A 26538-nucleotide genomic window follows, 5' to 3' on the forward strand; every position below is an offset into this window, starting at 1 on the left:
CATGTATTTATTATTGACTTCTTAGCATCATCCTGCTTAAACTGTGGTTTGGGGAACTTTGGGGTGGCTGCTCCTCTGCAGAGAAATTTTGCAAGTAACATAATTAAGGAAAGGGGAAAGCGGCTGGCCTGACCGTCCCTAAAAGGGGTTGTTTTCCCTTCGCTCAGTTGGTTAGTGCATGGCATCAGAGGCTCTATCCCCTTTGGGACCCAAGACCTTTCCTGCCTCAGGCAGGGGGTTGGACTAAATGACGTCTTGAGGTCCCTTCTAGCCCTACTTCTCTATAATTTCATGCATGACCACTTTCCCCGACTATTTTAGAGCTAAACAAAAGGACATATTTGTACTTGGATGCTTTGTAAACCCCCAAAGTCCGCACGCTGCCTCCCCTACTGAATTCAATGAGTTTCACTACTGACTACAATAGATGCCTTAAATTCTGCTCATGAGGCTTAATTTCTAGGGAAGTCTCCTCCCCAGACACTGGATAAAACACTCCTGAAGGAGGAGGAACCGGCTGCAGCCTTTTCATGACATTCAAGAGAAGGTCATGTTCCGTGTAAGCCTTCAGCTGAGGAGTGACTCACTCTCTCCTGGTTTAAAAAGTCTGTGGACCTTCTGTTCTTCATTGTAGCCTTTTCAGAGGTCCCAGAGAGAAGTGCATTTCACAGTGCCCTTTGCTTCTCTCGCGCTGTTTGTGATCAAGAGTGAAGGGAAGGTCAAGAATCATGTCGGAGTTCTGGCTAATTTCTGCACCAGGAGATAAAGCCAATTTGCAGGCGTGGGAGCGGATAACCACAGTGACATCTAAGGCCAACCTGTCCAGCAACAGCAAATTCATTATCCCAGACCTAAAGGTAAAAGCAGAAAGGGAAGATGGGGGCTGGGTGGTGCAGTGACCTGAAACAGGAAGACTGCTATGAGAGTATTCTAGGAGAAGCCTATGCAGGGAAGGCACTTCAGATTAATTTGAGAGTGAACCTTATGAGTTTGCCTGTACAATGTGGCTCTAGGACATGTGTGCCAGGGCTGTGGCTAGCCAATTCAAATTGTGTGCCTGCTAGTTGATCTGTCTTAGCCAGGATCTTCAGGGTAGTAGATCAGGACACACAATAGGATCACGTTATGCAAATGGAGTACTTAGGTTGATGAGAATGCAGGAGAGTGCCTGTAAGGCTCTTAATGAAGGAAAATGTCTCAGACCTGTTGCTGCTTAAGAAATGAGAAGTGACGTACCAGGGTGTACACATTCATGTAGGATAATAAGTAACATAACTAGAGAGATAAACACGAGGAAGAATGTGTTTATGATTCTTAGTCTTCTTTCTTATTTTTCATCCTTATTTTTTTTAAAGTGAGCTTTATTTTCATCCTGGTGAAAATCCAGAGCCACACCATGGAAGTCAATGGAGCTATACAAGAGTTAGTCAGTCCTTCAGGATGTTAGAGAGTGGAATATGCTCAGTACATGAAGGATCTGGACTTAACTCAGAGCAGTGATTTTTCAACAAGGGTGTTGTGGCATGATTCATAAGAGAAACCCAGAGATTTAAAATAAGAATCCATAGTGTTAAAAAAATTATGACCTGTTGTAGTCTTTATTATGAGGTCTTTTTTAAAGAAAAAATGCTCTATTATTTTTTCTATAGTCAAAAAAGCAAGTGAAAACATAAGAGCTAGCAGTTTCTAAGTGCTTCAAGTCTAAGATCATTGAGAACCGCTGCTCTGAAGGGCCTATTAACCAGCTACAAACAGACTTTTAGATTCGTGCAGATGTAATAAATGAGAATCTGGCCTTCTGGTTGTTAGACTGAATGTATCCTGGGAGCTATGGTATGCCATACTGTGTTTTAACATGGGCCTTTCAGACTGGAGAAGCTATCGTAGGGTATGTGCACATGAACTAAATATGGATTTGTACCTTCAGCTTGCCTTCAGCTGGTGTAAGTCAGAGGAGCTCCTTTGGCTTCAAGGGAGGTACCCACTTACAACTTCTATTGGCTCTTTTACTTCTACTACTTTATATTTTGCTAATTACACTATGTAGAATTTGCTTCTTTTCCCCCCAAACCATCTTTCTCTTTCGAGCTGTCCAAAAATTTATCTAAGCCTGCTAGGCCCATTCCTGTAGCCAGTGATGCATAAGGGGAGTCACAGGACTGGCACCATGTCCAGTTTCTTAAGACTTCCCAGTCTAAATGACCAGGGGCCCCTGTATAGCTAGATGCCCCAGGAGATGTAGCCTTCAGCATCGGTCTGGAGCAAGGACTGAATTTATGTCCCTGAAGGTATCATGCTACAGCAAAATTGTTCTGCAACTACAGCCCTTCTTTTTAGTATGACTCTGCACAGAATCCATTATGGCAATCAGAGACATGACTGTGAAAAATTCAGGAACAGACTGTGATATCACAAGCACAGGATTATGACTGTAGTGCCAGGTCACACAAAAAGGAGAACTTGGCTTGGAGGATGTCCTTAGTGACATGCGCATTCTTCAGTAACAACAAAGAACACAGACAAAGCATTTGTGTACTTCAGCATGTCTGTTGTGATTGTGTTTCTTTTTCACGCTTCATACCACACAGTCTTTGATTAATTAATGATTAGGTGATGTTATATGATGATCCAGGAACACAAAATGAAAAGGAGGTCATCAGTGCCTGATTATGAGACTAATATGCATAATCTTTCCTTTTATCAGACCAGACTCTTTTTATTTCCAAACCTTAGAAAAGGAACTGCTGCTATTTTCCATTAAGAGAATTAAATTCTACCAGGTCTGTTGGCTTTATAATTGCTAATGAGAAGTCTATATTCTTAAAGAACGGGCTTGTGAACATTTAACTTATTTATGGTCTTTTGCCCAGGTGGGGACATTGGATGCTCTTGTTGGTCTCTCTGATGAGTTGGGAAAACTTGATAGCTTTGCTGAAAGGTAAAATAGATCTTATTTACTACACACAAATGAGAAACCGACATTGTTTTGACAGGTCACAGTGTCCTTGTGTTAACCTACCTCTGACTTTGTGTAAGTCTGGTCTAGAACGCAACTGAAGTGGGCAGGTTTGGTTTAACCCTTGTGTCTCTAGTCTAAACTACAAATAAAGAGCTGGAGTCTTCATTCCTTCAGTAACAAACTAAATTAAGTCAGTGGCAAATCTGTTTGAATAAGAGCAGGAGAGGAGGAGTGAGGCCACAGGCAGAGTTGTGGGATTTGTTGTCATTGTTTTCTTTGTTTGAAATGTAACTCTGATGGGGGCAGCATTTCTGAACAGAGGTTCCTTCAGAGAAAATAGGATTATTTTTAATTTAAAACAAAAAACAAAACAAAAAACCCACAACAGGAATCCCAGTGAATGCAGCAAAGTTTTCAGAATGAAAGAAGACCAGAGTTTTCTTTATTTCAATTGTCCCCCATAAAGGATCTCCCCATAAGACTGTCCTTCCCATGTAAGAGGAGTCATCAGGATAAGTTTGAGTTCTCCTGTGCATAGGCCTCAACTCCCTGCAAGCCAGATCCTCAACCCCTTACTTGCTCCAGCAGGCAACACTGAGGCCTCTGGCAGATGTGACGTTTAAGATGCGATTAACCTGTTAATCATGCCTTAAAGAGTAACTTGGCCACACGTTCAGGTAATTGGTGGTGCAATAAGATGGGAAATAAACCATAAAATGTGTAACATTTTTGTGGCTGGTTTCCATCATGCCTTAAATTGAGGGTGTGGTAGGGTGGATTGTACTGGGGTCTCCAACTGGCCATGGTGCAGTCCCTACCGGCTGGCAATCAGCAAATTGTCGGGCACCCAGTTTTCAACTTGCCAGTGCAGGGCCAACCATACCAGACCCCCCCTGCACTGGCAATAAGGTGTGATTTTGGTCTGATCCCCAGTCCCAGAATCTTGCCATGCATGGGTTGCATAGTAGAAAGCACAATTGTTGTGATTGGGGATCACATCCCAGCACTCCTTCAAATGAATGTCTGTCAGCTGCCTTACTTGCATAAGTATGTGTGATGATTTCACTGGGACCCTACTCTAGGATCAGACTCTAAGAGTGATCCTATTGCTGGATGCCACCTCTGTGCACAGAAGTCTGCATAGGGGAAAGAACAGAATGGAAATAGATGTTACAAGAAGTTCTGCAGCACAGGGCAAGACTTCATGTGCTGAGCCAGCCTGACATTCTCCTAGGTGCTCTTTGTTCCTCTGTTTGACAACACTCATTGTTTATAGTTACGGTGCTGGCAGCACAAGCACATGTTGGCTATATCCCTCTTCTTCACAAGTTTCCTAAGGCTGACTGACTTGGTACCTGTGGGGATTCTATCCAGCAGTTGGACCTGAGTGCAGAATTTCCACTGTAAATTATAGGAGCTGCTTGCAAATATACTAGTCTGCCAAAGCAGGATCAAACCCCTAAGAGCAGGGGTGTCAGACTCATCTGACCCAGGGGTTGGACTAGATGACCTCCATAAGTCATCTAGTCCAACCCTTTGCCAAAGTCAGGATCATCCTTACCCAACCTATCCTATTGGATAAGGATTTATCGCTTAGGAAAGGGTTTAAAAAATAAAACAAAAAAACCTACCTGTTTTCTACTATATAGCTAGTCCCTAAAGTGTTTGTTTATTTGAGAGCTGACTTTGTGCTCCAAGGGTTAATATAACACACATGCATGCCACAGTTGAACTAAATAATGTACAGAAGGTTATTAGCAACAGGCTATGCAAATGAATGCAGCAACTGCATTCCTGTTCCACGGAAACAGCTACTTGCTGACCTGCCCGTAGCTAAATGCAAGACGGGCTGGTGAAGTCAGGCAGTACAAACCTGTCTGCACTGCCTCTCACTAGGACAGCAGAGAAAGGGTGAGAGTTTTCAGGATCTCTTGTTTTCCCCATACTTTTATTACTTATTTACATAGGTAGACAGTGTTTTTCCAGGTGGCTGAGGGGCAGGTTGGGCTTTTTGAAGATTTCTTACTCTTCATTCCCAATTTATATCCTTACAAAGAGCTTCAGCAGCATTTTGGCTCTGTAGACCACTCTGCGAGGTCAGAACTTGCAAGGTGTTCAGCACCTTATCTCCACTGATTTCAGTGGGTGTTGAGAGAGCTCAGCCTCTGCCAAAACTGTTACCTGACCTTGATCCTGACCCTGTCCCTTCACCTCACCCCCACCTCCCTCCTCACACTGTGGTTTTCTTTCTGCATGTGAAAGGGAGGGCCCCGCAGCTCACTTCCCAGTACCACAGCCCTAGCTCTTCCATTAGGATATTGTGGGCCTGCCTAGCTACTAACTGCTGGTAATGTGTAGGTATGGCTTTGCCTACACGTTTAGCAACAGGTCTTTTTCTGTGGGTGTGGATATTACAGCCACTTTCACATGCAGTGCACTTACTTCTTTCAACCTTGTGGTATCTTTTAAGGAGATTATTTTACAAACCTATAGCTCATTGGTTCTTATTCCTATTACTCTATGGACACATCTAAATATTGCCTTATGGCAATGTTGTTACGGCGCTGTGCTTTAGTATTTCCTTTTGAAAGTACTAAAGCATGGCACAGTAACTGCCCGTACTGTGCCGTACATGCAGCGCACAGTTATTTTTAATAGCTACTTTGCCATAGCAGCATGCTATAATGGGGGAGTGTGCCACTAAGGCAGAGTAGCTGCTGGACACATGTAGATACCCATGGACACTATGTCCCGGTAGAACAGTGGTTTCCAACATTTTTTTTCTGAGACCCACTTCTGGGAGTGGAGTGCAACAGTGGCCTGAAGGAGCTCTTGGCATGGGGTGCTCATCTTTTGTGTGCGGCGCTGCCGGCATTGCCCCCGCGACCATTTGCATCGCGACCTGGGGTTGGGAACATCGCTACTGTAGAGTGTCACTACGGCGACGTAGTGTCACGTGTAGGTGCATCCGATATCTCACGCCGCAGCCATTACCGCAGTATGGGTCCTCAACAATCTGAGGGGTGGGGTTAGTATCCCCATTTCACAGACGTAGAGATGAGGAGCAAACAGGCCTAAGGCCCAGATCATAGAATCAGAAAATTAGGATCGGAAGGGACTTCAGGAGGTCATCTCATCCAGCATTTCTCAACTCCTGGGTCACGACCCAAAAGTGGGTCACAAGAATATATGAAAGAATCACAAGCAAACTTTAAAAATGGATTGCTTTTTAAAGGAGAAAAACATGGGAAACCATGGCTTTTCCCTTGCAGGCTGGCACAGTTACGCACATTAATTTCAACCAGTTTTTCTGGGATTATTTGCTAAATCTTCTTTGACCATCCTTGAAATGTTGCACTTAAATTTGTGTGGATGTAAGTGTTTTTGAGGATGTTACATATGCACAGCAAGCTAATTCCTAATATTGCGGAAGTCAATAGCAACATTCCCATGGAGAAGTGCTGTGGCCTGGAGTGTATTACTGAATTCAGCGTGTATAAAATAAGCAGTGTAGTCAAGTAACGTGCTATCAGTCTATTATTATTGTTTTTAATTACAAATTAAAGGGCCTTGCTTCACAAGTATTTTGTTTGAGTAGCTCTCTATTAAGGAAAATATTTTAATCTTCACTTAGAGTCTCACCACTAACCCAGCTTTTTCTTTCACTTCTAAGCATAATAAAGAAAATTGCACAGTATATAGGAGATGTTATGGAGGACTCCAAAGATAAAGTCCAGGAAAATCTTCTGGCCAGTGGAGGTAGGTGATATGTACAGACACTTTCTGTCTTCACTGTGGACAAGCAGGCCTGAGACACCTCCATTTTGGAAGGGCTAACCCTCACTGATACTGGTTTAGAAAAAACAGCTCTAGGGCCTAAGCCTGCTTACACCAAAGTTTGCAGAACCTTCTTGCAGTTGTCACTTTCACCAGCTCCCTTCATTGTCCAACACCAATTTTTCATTTTGGGAAAGCGCTATTCTTAGATGAGAATAGGGAGAACGGAGGTGTTGTGATCCCTATTCCAGCAGGACTGGAACACTGCACTTCTCTATTATTTCTATTACTTATATAACCTAGAAGTTGGTCTGGAGGGGACCTCCAGAAGTCATAGAGTCCATCCCCCTGCCTTAGGCAGGAGCATCCCTATCCAAACCATCCTCTACAATCCATAATCTAAACTCTTAGAGAAACTACCATCAACCTTGACAACAGAAGACATAACACCCTAACCTGCCCCATGTGAAGCAGGGGGACCACGGCAGCCAATGTCCTGCTTCTATAAAGTTTGTTAATATATAGTCAAGAGACCCCAGGAAGAGGGCCAGGCCTCCTCCTACAGAGGCAGCTCAAATTTCAACTGGCCAAATGATGTTAGCCAAGCAGTTTCTCCAGAGTGAGAGCACAGAATGCCAGGCTTCCCTTTTATTTTCTTCAATGAAATGTTGTGGGTGAGCATCTTGCTCAAAATCCTCAGACACACGGCAATACCAGAGTGCCACGCAGTTACAAATAGTTCACTGATACACAGTAGCTCTACTTCAGTGGTAATGTAATTAGGTACCTGCTTATCCATATTCTAGAACTGGTAGTTGGAATTAAATACATATTTTTCAGGCTCCTATTTTTTTAGATTGATAGCAGCCATTAGCACTTCAAGTGTTTTTAATTATCAAAATACTTACAGAGTAAATGATTAATCCTCTGTGCACCTTTGTAAAGAATGTTCACATTTGACAGAAGGAGAAAGTAAAGTTACATATCATGCCAAGATCTCACAAGGACTCTGTCAGAAATGGAATTAAGATTTAGGAGCTTCTGACACAGTCCTCCTTTCCAGTAGAATATTTTTCTTTCATTTTAGGGGTCCGGGAAATACAGAGCAAAGCCAAGTAACATGTGTGCTATCACAGGTTTTTAGCCCTTACATAGCAGAGGAACATTTAGTAGTTGAACACTATATATAGGTCCCATATTCCCCATCCACATCTCCCTCCACTCCCTCCAACTCACACACGCAAGCAGTTTGTAAACAGTCAAAAGATAGTGTTTGCTTCCAAACTCTGTAAGTACATGGTGGAGTTTTCTCCTTTTCATGTAAAAAGATCTGCATGTGATGAGTGGGAATTTTAATCCTATTTATTATGTTTCAGGGTTGAAGGATAAAATGAAATGTCTAAAGAGTATGTTGAGTACTGACGGTTGCTGTGTTTTTTGCAAGCATGCATTTGTGCTTGGTAGAGCTAGAGATGCATCTTGGTCTGGTTGTAGAGATACAGTGATCAGGTTACGATGATTTCTCAAGTAACAACCTCGTAGCTTGATCACGATATCCCTATGACTTAGATAACAACATATTTAACCCTTTTTTCTCCTTTCTTTTTTGCCTTTTCCCATTTCCCTTCACTTCTAATAGCTCTGCATGCAAACAAAAGGATGCAGGAATTAATTGGCTATGCAATGTACTACCAATACTTATGTTTCAATAATCAAGGTAGTTCAGGTAAATGAACCAAGGGTATGAAAGTTTCAGCCTTTCAAAGACTATTGTATCCTACGAGATGGAATCCTTTCAGTCCACTTCGTAGAACCATAGGTTCTAAGTTGGAAGGGACCTCAGGAGGTCATCTAGCTCACCCCCCTGCTCAAAACAGAGCCATCCCCAACTAGATCATCCTAGCCAGGAATCCTTGAGTTATCCTAACACACTACAGTGTCTTGTTTTAAAGACATCAGCTAACCAAGTTTCAGAACACCGAACATCCTTACCTCCAATTTACAGCTGAAAATAGATTTTGCCAAGGTGATAAGATATAAGTACCTGCCTCCTACTTTCATTTTTCAGACAACCAGCCCATATTAGGCAAAATTCACTTTTCAGTTACACTCATGCAAGCTCACTGATCTCAGCTGAAGAGGGCCATCCAACTTGGTGATGATGAAATGCAGGAACAGGATACCTGTTTAGCTTGATGTGTGTGTGGGATCAGGATGGAATACCATGAAACAGCCACAGTAGCTGCTTAGTTGGGCTCACATGGGATGCGTCTTTTATAAGAAGCAAAAGTATATGTCTGTCTGACTGGAAATACACCACAACAGCTGGAAGCTTAATTCCTGCAGCAGAACCCTACCAACTACATAGGCCTTGAAACTTTCCTAGAGCATTTAGGCCAAGTTTTATTTTCAGTTTAATGGCAGGGTTAATCCAAGGTGACTCCAACTCTGAATTCAGTTAAGTTACCTCGGCTTTATAAAATAGTCTCTGTAGCACAGTTAGTTCAAAATGAATATAGACAATAAGGGATAAGTCAGGGGTGGAAATACATGAGCATTCTGCAGAATTGAACAGTGTGTAGGGCAAACATTTAAAATACAGCCAAGTAAGTAATTCGTGACTAACTGCCACTCTAGAAGTTTCTGTGCTTCAGACCTCCCCTCCCTGCCAAACAAATCAACGCATGGCAGCATGGCTTCTATGCACTTTCACGCAGATAGGGTCTTTTTTCCAATGTTCATATGACTGCCAACACAATAGGGACCCTCTATACTGCCTAACTTGAAGGGGCAGCCAACCCATCACATGGCATGCCTGTCACAAGTAACACAGGTAGCCTCTGTGTATAGCATGCAGCAGAGGGGGCAGGGAGCAGAAAGCAAAGCAGCAGATGAGGCAGGAAAAGGGGATCCAAGTGACACTCAGGCAGGGTACTTTGTGGCATGCGTACCAAAAAGGTTGGCCCCCACTGAGCTAACTGATGCCATGGAGCATTAACGTAATGCAAATAGTTGTAATTGCTAGCAGCAATTTCCTCAAGTGTGTTCATTCTTTGAATTAAAAAGATCCCCCTAGATCAAGTCCTTGCCTCTGGATTCATTATGAGGACTGTTCTGCCAACATCTGGTACTCAACAGAGAAGGTTGAGCTGCGCTGGGTAGTCAGGCGCACTGCACTGAGTCAAGGCTTTTGCAGTAGAGAAGAACCTCAAACAAGAGCTTTACAGACACTCTAATGCTTTGAAGCTCAGGAATGAGCAGTATGTGGCCTATTAACTCCACCACAGTTGGATTAATTGGCTGGGTGCTGCATTTTCAGTTTAGTTCTTGCAAGAGAGTCACACAAAGAAAAGGCATACAGATGGACTGACTGAATTGCCTCAGTGCTAGAGCTCCAGCAAGGGATTTGGGGAATAGTACCTCCCTGTATTGTCAAGCCAGGTTCCAAATCAGCAACTATACCACCTTCAGTTGTGCACAACTGTTCAATACTTACATTTTGCCTGGATTAGTGTGAATAAAATAAAAAGACATATATATGGATAGGATCAACTCTAAGTTAGAGCAAATGCTTCTGAAGACATGTATAGGATTTCCAAGTTCTAGTTGCAATAGAGGAGAGGTTAAAAGCCATATGATCAAAGTAGTTACATAAAAATTATTAGCAGTTCACACACACAGCATACCAATGCCTACCAGTGTTTACCTCTTTCTTCTTACAAACAACATCAGGCTGAAGAAGGATAAAACTAGGACTCCTTAACAGATTCCTTATTCAGCTGCTTAAGCCCTCCCATCTTTCCCCCAACCATCCTGAGAGCCATTTGGGGCACAGAAAACCTTGAATCAGAGTCCATCTTTCAATTAGTTACACTTGCTTCAAAATGACTTATAAGTTAGTTACCACAACAAGACATTCCATAGGACCTTTCTTTCACTTGCTGTGGAATCCATTAAGCAAAAAAAATCACCCTCTCCACAGCATATGAATGTAGCCCACAAGCTACAACACCCAGATCAGCAGTTACTCAGGAAGGCAGCTCAGTCTGTGTGCCTGTTTACTTCCTCCTGTGGATGAAATAGCAGAAGTAAGTGTTTGGAGGTGTTTGAATGTGAACTGGTGACTAAGCTAAGGCTTAGAAAGACCTCCCTAAAGAGCAGCACAAGAGAGTTAGGCATTGGAGACTTAGGGCTGGCCTTGCCAGCAGATCAGAGAATACAGAAAGAAGCTAGTGTTAATATTCACTTACAGGTAATGTGAGGTAAGAGCTCAGAAGCAGAAACTACCTGAACCCAATATACTGTGTGTCCTGGATCTCTCTGTCTGGTGAGTCTGCTTAGAAAAGCTATCTTCCATGCTTATTCATTAGCAGTCTCCACATCTCCTTAGTGGCACGCAGCGCTACGTTGTGTTGAAGTATGCCTTGCCTGATCGTTAAATGTAGGTAGGGTACATCCTCTGTAATAAACCTCACTTTTCTCAATGCATCGGGGGAAATAAATACTAAAGGGACTTGGGTAGATATCTTACTTCCCCAACAGAGGGACACATCTTCTTCAATTTCCTTCCAAGTTTTAGGCTGATTTTAGTAGATTCAGTCAAATCAGAGGGTTTTCACTTTCCAGGGAAAAGGAGTACATGAAAATCTAATCTCCACATCTCCAGCCCAGTTACGGCTTTCCTTCATGGCTTATTTTACTTTCTCTCCAAGGTTTAACTTCACTCGATCCAATTTCTCCCTCTGGGCCATACCTTCCTCTCTGAGCTCCCTTTCTTATGCTTACAGGAGTCTCCACATTATTTCAAGGAGCACCCTACCCCAGCTGAGCCAAAGCCTCCTTGCATTCAAAGCTCCTACCCAATCTTGGATTTTAACCATGCAACAACTCCCTATTCCACCCAAAAACACTGCTATATTTTTTTTATCTCCCAACACCTTTCTCCTCAGGCCTCTTCCCAACCATGTCCCAATTCTTTCCAAAACTTCCTGTACAACAAGTCAAAGGGGGCCTTATATAGTCCTGCACCTTTTCCCAGTAGACCTTGTGGTGAGCTGTAGTCACATGATATTTCCATGGAACTACATGTCCGAGAAGGCCAAACCTGGAGTTTGGTTCCATGTCTATCCTTAAAAGACCTGCTCATTGACATCCGTGGGACTGCAGTGTACCTTCACACAGTGCATGGAATTAGTGTTCTCCTCACAAGCTTCATGCCTGCCAGTTCTAGCCTGGTGCAGAGGTCAGCCCGGTCCCAGAGCCCGCTGTACTCATGGCGTAGTTCTAGGTGCTTTTTCACCACCTCAGTGCTGTAAGGTGTTCTAGTGGTGGCTCCTGTGCTTAGGTCCATCTGCTCACTCTCTGCACAATGCTGCTGCAGCTGTGCAAGGGCTGGGGAGGCGGTCTCCCTCCAAGGTCTCTCCAACATTGTCTTCCACCTGCGTCAGTGCAGGATCTTACTGATTCTTACTCACTCATAGAGACAGGGCAGGATTTTGTCCCCTGTTTCCGTTGTGGTGGCTTTTCATATTGTTTTATCTGGCCTATTTTTTGTCTTATGTGGGAATAGAAGGGACACGCACTCCAGTGCTCTCTACCTCTTGTGATGTGGTTTCTCTTGATAAGTGACCAGGCATTCTTTCTTGTATTTGCAAATACAAGATTTTCCACACATAGGAAATTTAATAAGGTAAACTGACTCTTCCCTGGGGTGAGAGAAGTCAAAGGAAAGGATAGCAGCAGACTGGAGAGTGGATTTAATGTCACAAGAGGGGGCAGGAACTGTAACTTGTTGCTACAGCAATAGGGCAACTTTTCATTACAGATCTCACACATTATATAGTGCATTTGCCAGTGCATTGAAAGGACTAGTCAGGATGGTTTCACATCCTGATGCCCAGGGCAGCCCTGATGGTACCAGACAGGAAACAAAACTGTTTCATAACCAGTGCGTCTTGATAAGTCTCAGTTTGCTCGCTAGAAGTCAGTTTCTTCCACATCATGAGAATCAGCAGTGGCTACCGTTACTGACTTGTAGTGTGACTCATGTGTTAGGAGGGGAAGTGGGGGAGAGGCTGCATGCGTAACAATTTGTCCTGAAGTTCTAACTTTGGAAACTGTGATTGATGTATCCTTTTGTAGAAACATTATACAGCTTTATTTCTATTAGCTGAGTGTAGGCTTGCGATGAGTACACTTAGAAAGGCAAATGAAGAGCCCCTTGCTCAATTTTGAATTAGCTGTTATTTAGATATGACTAGGCAGGAATTTGAGTCAGAAATGAGTAACTATGTGACCTGCATCATTAGCAAACTGGATCAAATTCTTCTCAGTGACCCTGGACATTGCAGTTTCATTGACTCCAGTCAGTACCCCAGTGATAATTCTTGCTGACATGATTATAAACTTGAGTCGTTCTGTAATTTAATGATCAGCACTTATGTTGGTTAATCAACATATTCTTATCTTATTGTATATGTTTTGGGCCAGAAAATGGACGAGTAATTTAACAGTGGCTAATTTGTTAAGAACAATTTGCTTTAATGAGACTTGAATAGTAATGCAAGATGGGCCAGCTCAGCAAAAAATCTAATAAAACATGAGGGTCTATCTCTGAACCTTTCCCGGGTTTGGGAAGTCCAGATCTGGATCAGAACTCTGGGGCCATTCAGGCCTGGGATTCTGGTTTGCACCTATCTCCATTGTTAAGTGTCTAGATTGCAAGTGAAGAATAGCTCTAAACTTTCAGCATATTTCTCAACCTTTCTATTTATGTCCTTTCAGTTGACCTAATTAGTTATCTGACGCGGTTTGAATGGGACATGGCCAAATATCCCATTAAGCAGCCATTGAAGAATATTGCCGAAGCATTAACAAAGGTAACTCATCTTCACAAATGTCTTACAAGGCATCCAAATGGGGAGTATTATCCTTTCCTGGTTTTTGAGAGTGGTGCCAAGTTGTGAGTCTTTCCTCATCAAAGGCAAAGCTCCCATTGACTCTAATGTGAATAGGAGTCAGAACCAAAGGCAAACCTTATATAATGAAACAGTTTAGTTCTTTCAGAATTAAAGATTGGTGGTATATGATGAAACCTAGTTATGTTATTGGAAGTTGCCAACATAACTTAATAGATTTGCCTAGAACATTTTGATATAGTTCTTCTGCACGATAACATTTTGCTCTTAATATATATTAACATATTATTCTCCATGTGAAAACTGTTGTATTGCTTCCTTCAGTATCTTTGTTTTTACAGTAATCCAAAATACATTGCAAGTTGGCTGAATTAATTACCCTGTAGCACTGGAGCTACACACTAACAGAAGTAGGGCCTAACTGCTATTCAAAGAACTATAGCCCCCAAGGCAACATAAGCTAATCCTTGTGGAGCCTCTGGACCAGTGACTCAATGTTTTTCATTTCAGGGCCCCCCTCCATAATGTTTCTGAACTGAGCAGCACCCCAGTTGGGAATGACTGTTGTGTTGCCTCAGCTTATCCCAATAGTTCTCTGTCGGGGTGCTGCCACTGCTGCTGGTGCCAGGTGAAAGTGGCCTGAGCACCTTGTGCACGGCCAGACTGGGAAGGGCCGTGGCAGAAATTGCACTTTTGTTTCCATTAGGGTTATCTTATAGTAAGCCTAACACAGGCAGGAGAGCCCGGTCATGCCACAGCCCTTCCCAGTCCTGCCCCCGACACTCCTCCTAAAAGTAGAGGTGTGCAGGACAGAGATGCCATGTAGGGTCAGTGGCAGAAGCAGGGGGCACTGGCAGGAGCAGGAGGCAGTGCTGGAGGCAGGAAGGAGGAACGGAGCACCATGCGCTGGCTGCAGCCGCACCAGGAACAGCCCTGCTGGAAGCTGCATGCACTGGCCTGGGCCGGGCTGTGGGCATTGGTGGGAGTGCAGTGCAGTGCAGGCTGCCGGGGCAGCTGTGGACTGTATCACCCAGATAAGCTCTGCTGCACATGCCCCCTGCCTCCTCCCCACCCTCCTTCCCTCACCCCTGGTGTGCTCCCAAGACCTAGGGCATTTATAGACATGCTCTTGGGGGCAATGGGGTGGGCGGCGCTTTAATTAGTGAGCCGCAGTAATTGAAAGCCCCCAGGCGTCACATGTATCAGTGTTCCCACACTGAAAAAATGGTGGTGGGGCACTCTGAACTAAAGCTTGTTCGACGAGATTTAGTTCAAAGTGCCCCACCGCTATTTTTCAGTGCGGGGACACCGATACATGTGATGCTGAAGGCTGCTGGGGCATATTAATTTCTGTGCCGCAGCATACACAATTAATCGAGTCTGCTCCAAAACACTGGATTTACAGCGCATCAGAGCGGCCTCCCTGCATGTGTGTAAGTGCCCCTAAGTGCCCAGGCACCTCCCCCCAACATACATACACCCCTTCACACCTTTCCCCACATACACCCCACACTTTCCCAAGAAGGGAGGGACTGCAGGGAGTGGCCTGGGCCCTGGCCCCACGCTGTCACTGCCCCATGACCCGGCCCCATCATCCTGGCCTCGCCTGCCCCTCCTGCTCCTGAACACTGCACCCTGCCCACCTGCAGCTCCATAGGGAGTTTTGGTGAGTTGTCGCTCATCAAAACTCCCCATGTGGTCTTTGGGCTCAAATAACTGCCCACCCCTGCTTTAAATCATAATCATTTTAAACCAGATTCTCCACTCCTTGCAGCTGCCTGCCTCTGTTTCCTATGTTATAACTACATCCCTGTACAACAGGTCATTTGAGAGCCAGCCCCCTTTTCATTGTAAATGATAAGATGGAGTTTGAGAAATGCCCATAAATTTGGACAGGGACAATGTGTTGGGGCTGCATGTGGGTACCTGTATACCCCCTGAGCATGGCAGTGCACCCCCTGCAAAAAGTGTCGGCGGTGTCTGCGGACGGTCCGCAATCCCTGCTGGCAGCAGCTGCGGGTGATCGCTGACCCTTGGTTGGCATTGCCCCCCCCCACAGGTGACAGTGTCAGCGGTGGCTGCGGGAGCTCCCCCGCTTACTGCTGCCAGGCTCCAGCCACTCCTGCCGCCACCGTGCCCCCCCACCAGCTGCCGGGGGCACGCGCCATTCATGAGTTTGGATCAATTCTAAAATGGCTTCACAAATATGAATATTGTTGTGAAGCGGTGAGAATAGCATCTAGAGCTGTCTCCTTGTGAATCTGACATGGGGAGTGCTAAAGAGGCAGTGCCTTCAGGCTGGAATTTTGCCTAGTTCAGTTATACATCCTCCAAGCAGTGTCAGCTTCTGCTCCACTGAAATCAATGGGACCTTTGCCACTGGTGTCAGTGAATGCAGGGTCAGGCCTCTAGGAAGCAATATTGATGGACCTTGGAGGGGGTCACATCTAGTCCTCTTTGGCTTGAGGGACCACGTAAGTACCTAACACCTTCAATAGAAGAGGGCAAGGAGATAGGAAGGAATGGAAACAGTGCGCTTTGTTGACAGGCACTTTTCCTACAATTATTTCCTTAAATTCAGCAAGACCTGCCTCTTTACAAGGGCAGCATCCTTCAGCAACATGCATGCAACCTCATAACTCTTATTTCTCTTGCCTTGATAAAAGACTGCATTGGAAACATGACCAGACTTTTTCCCACCTAACAAAATCAGCCTTCAGTGCAGCTCCTTGCATTTTTCTGTTTATACTACAATACTGCTAGCTTTGCAAATGAAAACAGCCTGTTTACTTCAGTTGCATTTTTGCTTTTATGTTTAGCAAATCACACAGATAGAGACAGACCTGAAGTCCCGAGCAGAAGTCTACAACAACATTAAAGGGAACTTGCAAAACCTGGAGAAAAGGACTGTGTATGTACAGCACGTGGTTGTCAGTATGTCGAGTGCTTGTGCTTTTTTTGGCATGTATCCCACTAGCCTGATTTTCAGATGTGCTGCTCATCCAGCAGTACAGCTAAATTCGGTACAAGATGGGGTGTTCACATCCACAAAATCAGGCCAGTGGGACTCCTCTCTTTTCTGAGGCTAAAGTTCCTAATGCTGCATTATAAAAGCTGCACCACAAAATTGTTTGGTAACATCAGGACCAAATGTCACTGTGTTTGTTCTGAACTGATCCTACAGAATTAGAAAGTATACATGGAAAAGATCAACTGAGCCAGCCACTGCAGCCCTATACAACCCTGGGCTGTTTCCTACAGTAGTGCTGAATTCAGTCTGGCTTACAAGTACCAAGCAATAGGTGACTCTTATATAGCTGTCTGCATCTCATGAATTTCCAGCTTGTATTTTGCCAATTCCTCGTGTCCTCCCTTTACTCCTAGTTCCACTCCCTCTAACTTTATTACATATAGCTACTTCTCTCTTTACTTATTTGTGCTCTTTAATCATGCCAGGCCTCCTATATGTGTGCATTTTTTGTAGAACTGGGTGAAATTTTTAATGGCATTCTCCAGAAATGCAGCTTGAGTCATCCAGAACAATTTAGGTCTGGACTCACAGAGCAGTTTCATCTGGCAAAATACTGGTATGTTGTGGTGCCACCACTGTCCCCACCTTTAGCCAGTAGCAGTGTAGTTAGGGCATTCACTTATGGCATGGGAGATTCAGGTTTAATCTCCATCCCCCCCCGCTTAAATGAAGAGTCAAACCTTCATCTCCCCATGGTTCCTCTCCTGAAGCCCTACTTACCAGAAGAGTGCTTGGTGCCTGAGGCAGAGGACACCCATTGTTGGCTCAGTAGTTAGGACATGGTCCAGATGAATTGGCCTCTTCCCAGATCCCCGACACCCACCCCCCTGCCTGACCTCATGGGAAATTGAAGGCAATGAAGTAATATGGCAGAAACAGCCCTTCCATAGGTACTAAATAAGGCATAGAGAACATCTGAAGGATTTAATAAAAGCCTTAAAACTACCCACCACTAACCCAGCAATTATGCAGGTCCTTCTTTAAAACTTTCCTTTTGATTTGGCACCGGTCAGTAATTAAGTCACTGATATGCTTTGACTGCTGCACCTGCTTGTTATCCCTATCCCTGTCCCATCTGTCTGAATCCATCTGCTGTCTCTTGTCTTGCATGCAGAATGTAAGCTTGGTCACCTGGGGATAATCTTTTGTCTTTTGTTCACACAGCAACTAGCACAGTGAAGTCCTGGTCCATGATGGGGTTTCTTAGACACAGCAGTAATGCAAATAACAATAAACAGTAAAAGCCCCTAACCATATGGCATGTGCTGACAGCAGAGTCCTGACCCTTTTGTGCATAGGCTTGCATACACTCAAAAGTTGTAGTGTTTTAAGTGTACTTTGTCTAAGAGGCACAACACTGGATAGTTATGCCAATATAGTATATCCTCATATGGGAAGGGGAATAAATTGTCCTAGTGCAAGGCAGCTAGGTGCCAATAGAACTGAGCCCACCCTAGATTTAACTATTTAATTAAAACAAACAAGCAACCTCCTTACTTTTCTACCTTTTTAGACATTGCCTATCTGGAGGTCTTCAGTGTATAACAGTATTGAGCGATTCTGTATGGCATTGAGCTGCAGTCACCTATGTACGTTTCCACTAATGATTCTTTCTTTACTTTGGTCTAGGGGCAATCTGTTGACGCGTACATTAGCTGATATTGTGCATAAAGATGACTTTGTGCTGAATTCTGAATACCTCATCACCCTTGTCGTCGTAGTTCCAAAGTAAGCTAGTCAAGTGTAAGTGCATGGTTGCACCATGGGCTGAGGAAGGCAGTCATCCAACTTCTGGATTCAGATTTTTGGTTTGGATCTCTGCTCACTATATCAGGGAAATACACCAGCAAGGGGTTAACATTTCAGAGGAAGGAGGATTGTTGAATCTAAAGACTATATTAGCCCATGAATAAATTAAAGTTAGAAACATTTTTTTAATTTCCAGCCACCAGAGAAGTGAGATTTGGAAGCAATTTCCTCAGTGGGAGCAGTTAAAAGCTCATTAAATTTTACTTTAGGAGGAGTCTGATGGGTTTATGAAAGGGATTATATGATTATAGTCACCTACAACTTCAGGGAATAGGACTCCAGGATGTAGGAAATCCCTCACAATTCTAAAATCATATAGGAATGACAGCATCACTCAAGATTGGTAAATGTTTGAGTTCTCACACAAGAGCCCACAAAACCTTGGTTATCTCTTCACATTTAATGTTTTCTGTCCATGACAGACATCTGATGGAAAAGTTATTTTTAGGGAAGTCTTTATGAGTAAAAATATTTTTATTGTATTTCTGGCTTGTGCATGGTTGTGTGTGTCTCTCTCTGCCTGGTGGGGAATTTTTTTTTTAAATCATGACTCCCAAGTAGACAGGGCTGAAAAAGTGAGGGACAAAAAAATTAGATTAACAAATAGCATAAATGTCTAGAAATGACCTGCAACAGCCTTGTGTACAGAATGGTGTAAATGTTTAGTCTGTTACCTCCTCAGGTCTTTCCAGGGTTAGAAGAAAGTGTTAGCTCCCACTGGAAATCTAGGAACCATCTCCTCCCTGCTCCCAGTAAAGTAGGCCTGGAAGGGACCTCATGAGCCTCCTGGTTAAGACAGGATTATCCCCAACTAAACCATCCCAGCTGAGTGTCTGTCTAACCTGCTCTGGACAATTTCCAGGGATGGAGACTCCATAACCTCACTAGGTAGTCTGTTCCAAAGCTTGACTGCTTTCATAGTTAGAAAGTTCCTTCTAATCTCCAACTAATTTTTTTTCTGCTGTAGTTTTGAGGTCAGTGCTCCTAGTTCTGTCCCCTACAGACACAAATAAACGTATATTGCATCTTCTTCATAATCGCCCTTCAGGTACTTGACTTATTGAATCTCCCCTCAGTCTTCTCTTCTCCAGCCAGATAACCATAGATCTTTCAGTGCAAGTCCCAGATCTCATGATGGCTCTTGCTTCTTGATTTTTGGGGGACAAGAATATCAGATTTTAAAATTAGGTTTGGCTTTACCTTAGAAAAACAAACCTCAAAGCTGGGCTGACCTTGACAAAGGAGGAATTTGGGATGAGGGTGCAAAGGGAACTCCGCTTTTGAGGAGAATGCGAAAACCTGGCAGGCAGGTTGATCACAATTGCTCAAGGATCTGGAGTGTTTGCATAAGGTCCTGGGGAGTGCTGTGGCCACAAGCATGGCCGTCACAGACTCCCCTATATAAAAATCTGTCTTTTCAGCAACTTGATGTGTTTTGTTGTGTATTGTCCAAAGGTCAAACTACGCACAGTGGCAGAAAACGTACGAATCCCTGTCTGATATGGTGGTGCCTCGATCCACAAAGTGAGTGAAGTTCCTGAGCTAGCTACCCTGTTTACTCCAAGGATCTCTGTGCTGTTTTCATCTTAATCCTTGGGTTGTGGGAAGGGAAATACACATAACAGGAGGGCTCTATGTAAATTTCCAATCTGGTCAGTTCCATCATTTCTACTTCAATCCCTGATTAAAGGTGCTCAGTGGTGGGAAAAAGCAGAAGAATGGAAAAGCTTAAAAAAACCCAATGATTTCCAATAATCTTGCCTTCCCCTTTGAATGTCAGTGATTTAGTTATTTTATGACAACACCTACCACATCAAACCATTTCCTTTGCCTACTAACAGTGTGAAGAGAGGAGCATGTTATAATCATCTAGGTCAAGTTCACTCTTTTACAGCCAAATATCAGATGTTGTGCTGGTATCTTTCCCCCCCCCCCATTTTTCCCCATAATGGGTTAAATGAACTTTAAAACTATGCCTTATAAAAGCAAAGCCAACTTAACACTTGCCCTTTTGCACTTACCAGGAAGGAAATACCCCACTGGGTAGTCAGCAGCAGAGAAGTGTGGATCACAGTGGGAAGGGATGGCTAACCAAGGAACCAGATAAGACCTAGGGATAATATCAACTGGAAGACCAGGGGATGAGTCACTTGTGGGAGCTGGAGAAAGCTGAGGAGACAGGGAAGGATGTGGAAAGACAGGGAATGCTTGCTGCTGTCTCAGAATAAATGGACAGAAAGAAAGAGGAATGGAGTAAAAACAGGACAGTGAAAGAAAAACAGAAAGAAAGAACACAGCCTTCAACCAACCCTGCTTCCTAGATGGGTTGAGGTATAGAAGGGCTTGCATCCTTCTCCAGGTGCCATCAATGAACATTTGGCCTCCAATTGCAGTTGCTGCAGTAGGAGGCTGTAAAAGAGTTCATGGGATCACTTAAGTTCTGCAAATGAGAAAGTAAACAAAAGCAGGGGTAATGAAAGCACCGGGCATTCTCCGTGCTGGGTTGAAGCAGTGCGTTTCCTTTCTGCAGATTGATCGCTGAGGATGCAGAAGGAGGACTCTTCACTGTGACCCTGTTTAGAAAAGTGATGGATGATTTCAAAGCCAAAGCTAGAGAAAACAGGTACTGCATCTGCAGGGTGACTGGGGCGGGGAAAAGGACATTGGGAGCTCCTGTCCTCCAAGAAGCAAAAAGCAAGGACAACTGTGACTTTTGCATTCTGCTAAATACACAAACTGTTTATTTCTAATGCTGCTGTTGGCCCTCAGTCAAGGGAGCAGGAAAAGGTGATTCTACATTAGCCAGCAGCATCCATACTACAGAGACCGGGAAAGCTCAACACATTCCTAGAGTGGCCCAGCATCTGCCTACAACTGTGGTTCTGGAATTGCCCTTTCTGCTTACCTAGAGCAGCACATCTAGGATTCCTGCAACAGCAATGCAACTCCACCTTGCCTCAGCACCATTCAACACAGTACATGTTACATAGTTGGCAATTCAAGAATGAATGCCTATCGTGTTAGAACAGGGGTGGGCAAAATACAGCTGAATCCAGTCTAAGGGATTCTATCCAGCCCTTGGCAGATTCTTGGGCCCCACCTGACACAGCTGTGGGGGCAGCCTGAGCCATGGCACATGTGGCTGGTCCAGCTACCCCTAGGTGTGGGGGGGCAGTGCCACCACTGAACTCAGTCCTGCTGTCCAGGCACTCCAGCTCATCTGCCCTGCACCCACTGTTAGAGGGTCTCAGACAGCAGGTGGGTGGGCAGTGTCTCCATGGAGACTGGTTCAGGACCCCAGGAATGGGGTGTGCTTGGCTGAGCAGGTAGAATAGTGCTGCAGGCAGGTGGGGAGTAGCATTCAGGAACAGGACAGATGGCAGGCAGAGGTGGGACCGGGATCATGGAGTGAGGACAGTGGGGCTAGGACCCAAGGCAGAGCCACGACCCGCTCCCCCGCACATCCCAGCCTGCGGAACCAGCGCCTGTCACAGGGACATGGGACTGGATTGCAGCTCTGCCCTATGCCCTGGCCCTTTGCTGTCACCACCCCACAATCTTGGCCCACCTGCTGCTCCCCATATGCCTGCAGGCCCAACCCATCCACCCAGCCAAGAGCGCACTGCCCATAGGGGTCCTGGGCTTGTCCCCATGGAAGTCCTGCCCCCCCACCCCCCCACCCACTCTTTCTGGCACCCCCAGATAGGATCAAAGCCCCTCTGCTGCACCAGGTCAGTACCCCCAGCCCATAACAGCTCACCAAAATGCCTTAAGTGGCCCTCCAGCCCAAATTGCCAACCCCAGTGCTAGAAGCAGAACAAATGAAATGTTAATTCACTGGGACACAGCCAAGCTATAGCCAATGCAATATAATCTGTTTTAAGGTTCATAGTTCGAGAATTTTATTTTGATGAGAGAGAACTGAAATGTGAAAAGGAAGAAATGATGAAATTAGCTTCTGACAAGAAACAACAATATGTAAGTAATTTATCAATACAATATGCAGACATGGCTTTTATAATAATCACCACCACCACATGTCCAGTACCTTCTGAGGTACGGAAGTATCTCCATTATACACAGGACAAAACAGAGACTTGCCCAAGCTCTAACAGTATGGCATATAAGACAAATCACAGCAAGGTTACCCACATCCCACACTGGTGGGATCTTTCCTACCCTGTGAGATTGCAGTCACTAGTGTGCATGGTTCACCCTTAGTACCATCATCACTATTTTCAAAACAAGAAATGAAATAAACATAATGTTATTTCCATAGGGTCCACTATTGCGCTGGCTGAAAGTGAACTTCAGTGAAGCATTTGTGGCTTGGATTCACATAAAAGCCTTAAGAGTTTTTGTTGAATCTGTTCTGAGGTAAGTGAATAAATGTACAAAACAGATCACTGTAGAAGTCAAAATGCAATTTACTTCCATTCAGTATTTTCTACTCATCTCAAGGAAGAACTATCACTTCACAGAGTTGGCTTTAGCAATTCAGATGTGCATAGGGAAAATGCAGACAGTAGCAAAGAAAAACACAGTTGATGCTTGACAATGATGGAAAAGTTAAGCAAGGGCATTTCCAAGGGAGGCTAAAATGAAGCATGCAGTATTGGGAAGAGAAGTCCACTTTCAGCTTCAGAAGTAAAAGGGTAATTTGCTGATGAGGGAGGCAGGACAAGTGAAATACAAGACTCACTGATGGAGAGGGGTGAGCTGGTGGAAATAGGTCAACACAAGATTGGAAAGGTAGGAGGAAAAGTCCATGGAGAGATATGCAGCCAATACCCCACCTGCAGAGCGTAAGTGTACTTTTGCATATTTACAGGTATGGCCTACCAGTGAATTTCCAGGCAATGCTGCTGCAACCCAACAAGAAGTCTTCAAAACGTCTGAGAGATGTTCTAAATGCGGTCTTCAAACACCTGGATGAAGTAGCAGCAGCAAGTATCATGGATGTATGTCTTCATTCTACTACGGCATGAGATTACAGCCATTAGTTCTGAACAAAACTGTCTGCTAGGCTTGTGTTGCTTTCACCCAACAAGTGCTCAAGGTCTGAGGACCTAATTAAATGATACCTTGCGCTTCAGAGGTCTTTGAGGCTAATGTCGGGACACAGTCCCACAGCTGCCTAAAAAAGCACCTTCCTCCACAGCATGTGGTGCTGGCCTTGGTCAAAGATGGGATACTGAACAAGATGAACCCCAGTTTAATCCACTATTGCATTTCCTGTGAATTAAGAGGCTTAGTTTCTCCCTAAACCTTTACGTTAAAAACAAAAATTTGCAAAACATCCAAACCCAAACACATATCCTAATGAATAAGCACAGCATACAACCAGGGGGAGGGCAGGAAGGGCAAGATCAGTTGGGAACTATAATTAAAAAAAAAAAGTTACACTTTCTAAAATACTTAGGAATGCATCCAGTCAAAACCAAACATGACTTCTCATGAACATTAGAGCAAGTATAAGGAGTACACTGATCTTTACTGAAAAAGGTAAAAATACAATTGATCATATCTTGAAACAGCCCAATAGTTTGTCTCATTCTTAAATTACTTTATTTCTTTTTCAGCCTGGCATGGATATTCCTGGCTTACAGCTGAGCAATCAAGAATATTATCCCTATGTTTATTTCAAGATTGACCTCGGTCTTCTAGAGTACAGTTAAATCAATCAAACCAAGCTTGACTTACTCATTAGCCAGTCCCCGTTGTTTCAGTAAAGTGACTATATTTAAGTGACTGAGTCAAAAAACAATGCAGACACTTCATTTATTGGATAATTTTGTAAGAAATTCTTAATATGTAGCATAGTACTTTAAAATTGTCCAGCCATTCAGTTTTAGAATGTGTTCATTACTTAAAATGTTTCTTATGCTTCGGGTTAGAAAACAGACTTCACAAGAAGTGTCATGGTTGTATTTATTTTTGTTAGTTACAAAGGAGGAAACATCATCTTTATGGAAATTTAAAATAAATTTAAAGAGTTAAAAATAGCTTAGCAGTTACTGGATTAGCTAGTAATCTACAGTCATGATTTGTAACAGGATAGAATTTTTGAAATATGACTAGTGCCAGATGATAGAAACCCAGCAAGAGTAAAGAAATCATGTTTTTTAGCCTCAAAATAAGAGTAAAAAGCATGAGTGACATTTTTAAAAGGCTCCTAAATGCCTAAGTCACTTTTAAAAACATGATTTACATTTCTAAGCGACTTGGAAAATTGTAGCCGACACCAAGTTAATCATTACTAATGGTTCACTGGAAATCTGAAGTCTAAAACAAGAGACTAAACAAGAATGTTTTCATAACTATTGTGATTTGGACCAGTTGACTAGTGTATCCTTTCAGCTCGTCAGTAAGAAAAAGCACAAGACCATATAGACATGACTGGGTTTGGAATCATCTTACAAAATTTACCCGTGGGAGAAGGAGCTTTCAGCTACAGCATCTCCTTCTCTTGCAAGTAGACTGGTGACTTGCAGGATAACTTTGGCAGACACTACTGTAATTTCTCTTATGTCAATTACGTTACGTTTGTTTAGCATTTTAAATCACCCCTATGGTCTTTTACAATATTCAATTTACAAACAGTAAAATCTGTGCCCAACCCCAAAATGTGGCTAACCTTGGGGTAAAATCATTATTTTAAACAACGTATGATGGGAAGTGAAGACTAAGACCCTGACCCAGTGGTAAACGCAGAGGAAATTTAAAGAAGGTAGAACATAATTATCCAAGCTGAAATCCAGCCAGGAAGATGAACACTAACACCACAACTCCTCTGAAGAGATCATTCTGCATCAGCTTCAGGTCTTCCCCTGTGCAGAGCATCTAGGGCAGCCCACTGACTCCTCCCTCACAACCTAGTGGGATGCTGGCTCACAACCAACACAGGAAAGACTTGTGAATCAGTAGCACTTATCTTCCCATCTTCCATTTTCCTTGCAAAGAAGATCACCAGTCAAAAGGTGATTCTACTTCCTTGGTAGCAGATAACAAGATCAAACGTGCAGGATCATGTTTCCAAGAAGCTGAAAACCCTGAGAATAGGAGGAAAAGGAAGACTAGAAAGCACATTTAAAACTAAAACATCTAGTCCAACTAGGCTTAGGCCAAAATTGTTGAAATTATATAGCATTTGGATAATTTAAGATGCCTTATAGCACTGTTTCACTTTTCTATTCACTTTACAACAGTCGTCAGAACCTGGATGGCTTTAATCATTTGCACCTTGTTTCTCCATACAAAACTAACACTGTGTCTCAAAAATATTTAGTTTTATTCATTAAATCGAAACAGAAACTGATCAAGTTCCATCTGAATGAAAGAAAGTCGCATTTAAAACTGGTTACAGTAACAGACCCTGATAAACATTCAAACAGCACACACCATATCAACAAAATAAAAACCAAGACATCCAAAGAAAGATTCACGTTGTCCTTAAAATGTGTTGCACAGAATACAATCAAGTTTACTGTTATGACAATTCATAGAATTTTTGCACAGTTTTCTCACGATGTGTACAGTTCACTGTTGCAGAGAGCTGGTCAAGTGCTACTTCTCTGTGAAAAGGCCACTGGAATATCCATCTGATTGTGAACCATGTTCCACCAAGCTGCTGCACAAACTCTCTCAAGAAACTTAAAGATTTTACAATTCGTCTTTCTCCCAGTCATCAAGATCCACATCACTGAGATCAATATCATCTTCAACTGGAAGCTGTGGAACAGTAAGTCAAGTTTTTAAACACCAGTGTACTTGTAATGCTTTTGTGACAAGTGACTTGAAAAGTCAATGGTTTGCTGAGGCCAAGAGAGGTCTTCCAAAATAAGCTTAAGTTTGGCAGTACAGAGGGTCAAGTGGTAGTTTAGTGGAAAAGAGTCAACTCACGTGACTAAGATACTTAATGCAATTTAGCATGTGCTAAGCAGTCATTCAACTTATCTAGGAAATAGAAAATGAATCTTTTGGGGTGGGTGCTTGGAAAATTTCAACAGTGCAAGCTAGTCAAAAAGCTCCCTACAGCAGCACTG

The 26538-nt window shown here is 43.5% G+C and overlaps 2 protein-coding genes across 2 annotated transcripts in view; one reads left to right on the forward strand and one right to left on the reverse strand.

Moving 5' to 3' along the window:
* ATP6V1C2 (ATPase H+ transporting V1 subunit C2) overlaps positions 1 to 25917 on the forward strand; it is a 26595-nt gene extending 678 nt beyond the window's left edge. The window contains exons 2-13 of the mRNA XM_006021781.3: positions 635 to 857; positions 2871 to 2938; positions 6633 to 6718; positions 13520 to 13614; positions 16473 to 16564; positions 18314 to 18412; positions 19949 to 20017; positions 21024 to 21116; positions 22378 to 22471; positions 22773 to 22870; positions 23325 to 23454; positions 24076 to 25917. Coding sequence (XP_006021843.1) covers positions 729 to 857; positions 2871 to 2938; positions 6633 to 6718; positions 13520 to 13614; positions 16473 to 16564; positions 18314 to 18412; positions 19949 to 20017; positions 21024 to 21116; positions 22378 to 22471; positions 22773 to 22870; positions 23325 to 23454; positions 24076 to 24171 — 1149 coding nt within the window. The 5' untranslated portion in view covers positions 635 to 728 and the 3' untranslated portion in view covers positions 24172 to 25917. The remainder of the gene's footprint in view (positions 1 to 634; positions 858 to 2870; positions 2939 to 6632; positions 6719 to 13519; positions 13615 to 16472; positions 16565 to 18313; positions 18413 to 19948; positions 20018 to 21023; positions 21117 to 22377; positions 22472 to 22772; positions 22871 to 23324; positions 23455 to 24075) is intronic.
* PDIA6 (protein disulfide isomerase family A member 6) overlaps positions 24408 to 26538 on the reverse strand; it is a 32148-nt gene continuing 30017 nt past the window's right edge. The window contains exon 13 of the mRNA XM_014519067.2: positions 24408 to 26224. Coding sequence (XP_014374553.1) covers positions 26156 to 26224 — 69 coding nt within the window. The 3' untranslated portion in view covers positions 24408 to 26155. The remainder of the gene's footprint in view (positions 26225 to 26538) is intronic.

This window comes from Alligator sinensis, unplaced genomic scaffold (genome assembly GCF_000455745.1).
Source record: "Alligator sinensis unplaced genomic scaffold, ASM45574v1 scaffold678_1, whole genome shotgun sequence".
NCBI lineage: Eukaryota > Metazoa > Chordata > Crocodylia > Alligatoridae > Alligator > Alligator sinensis.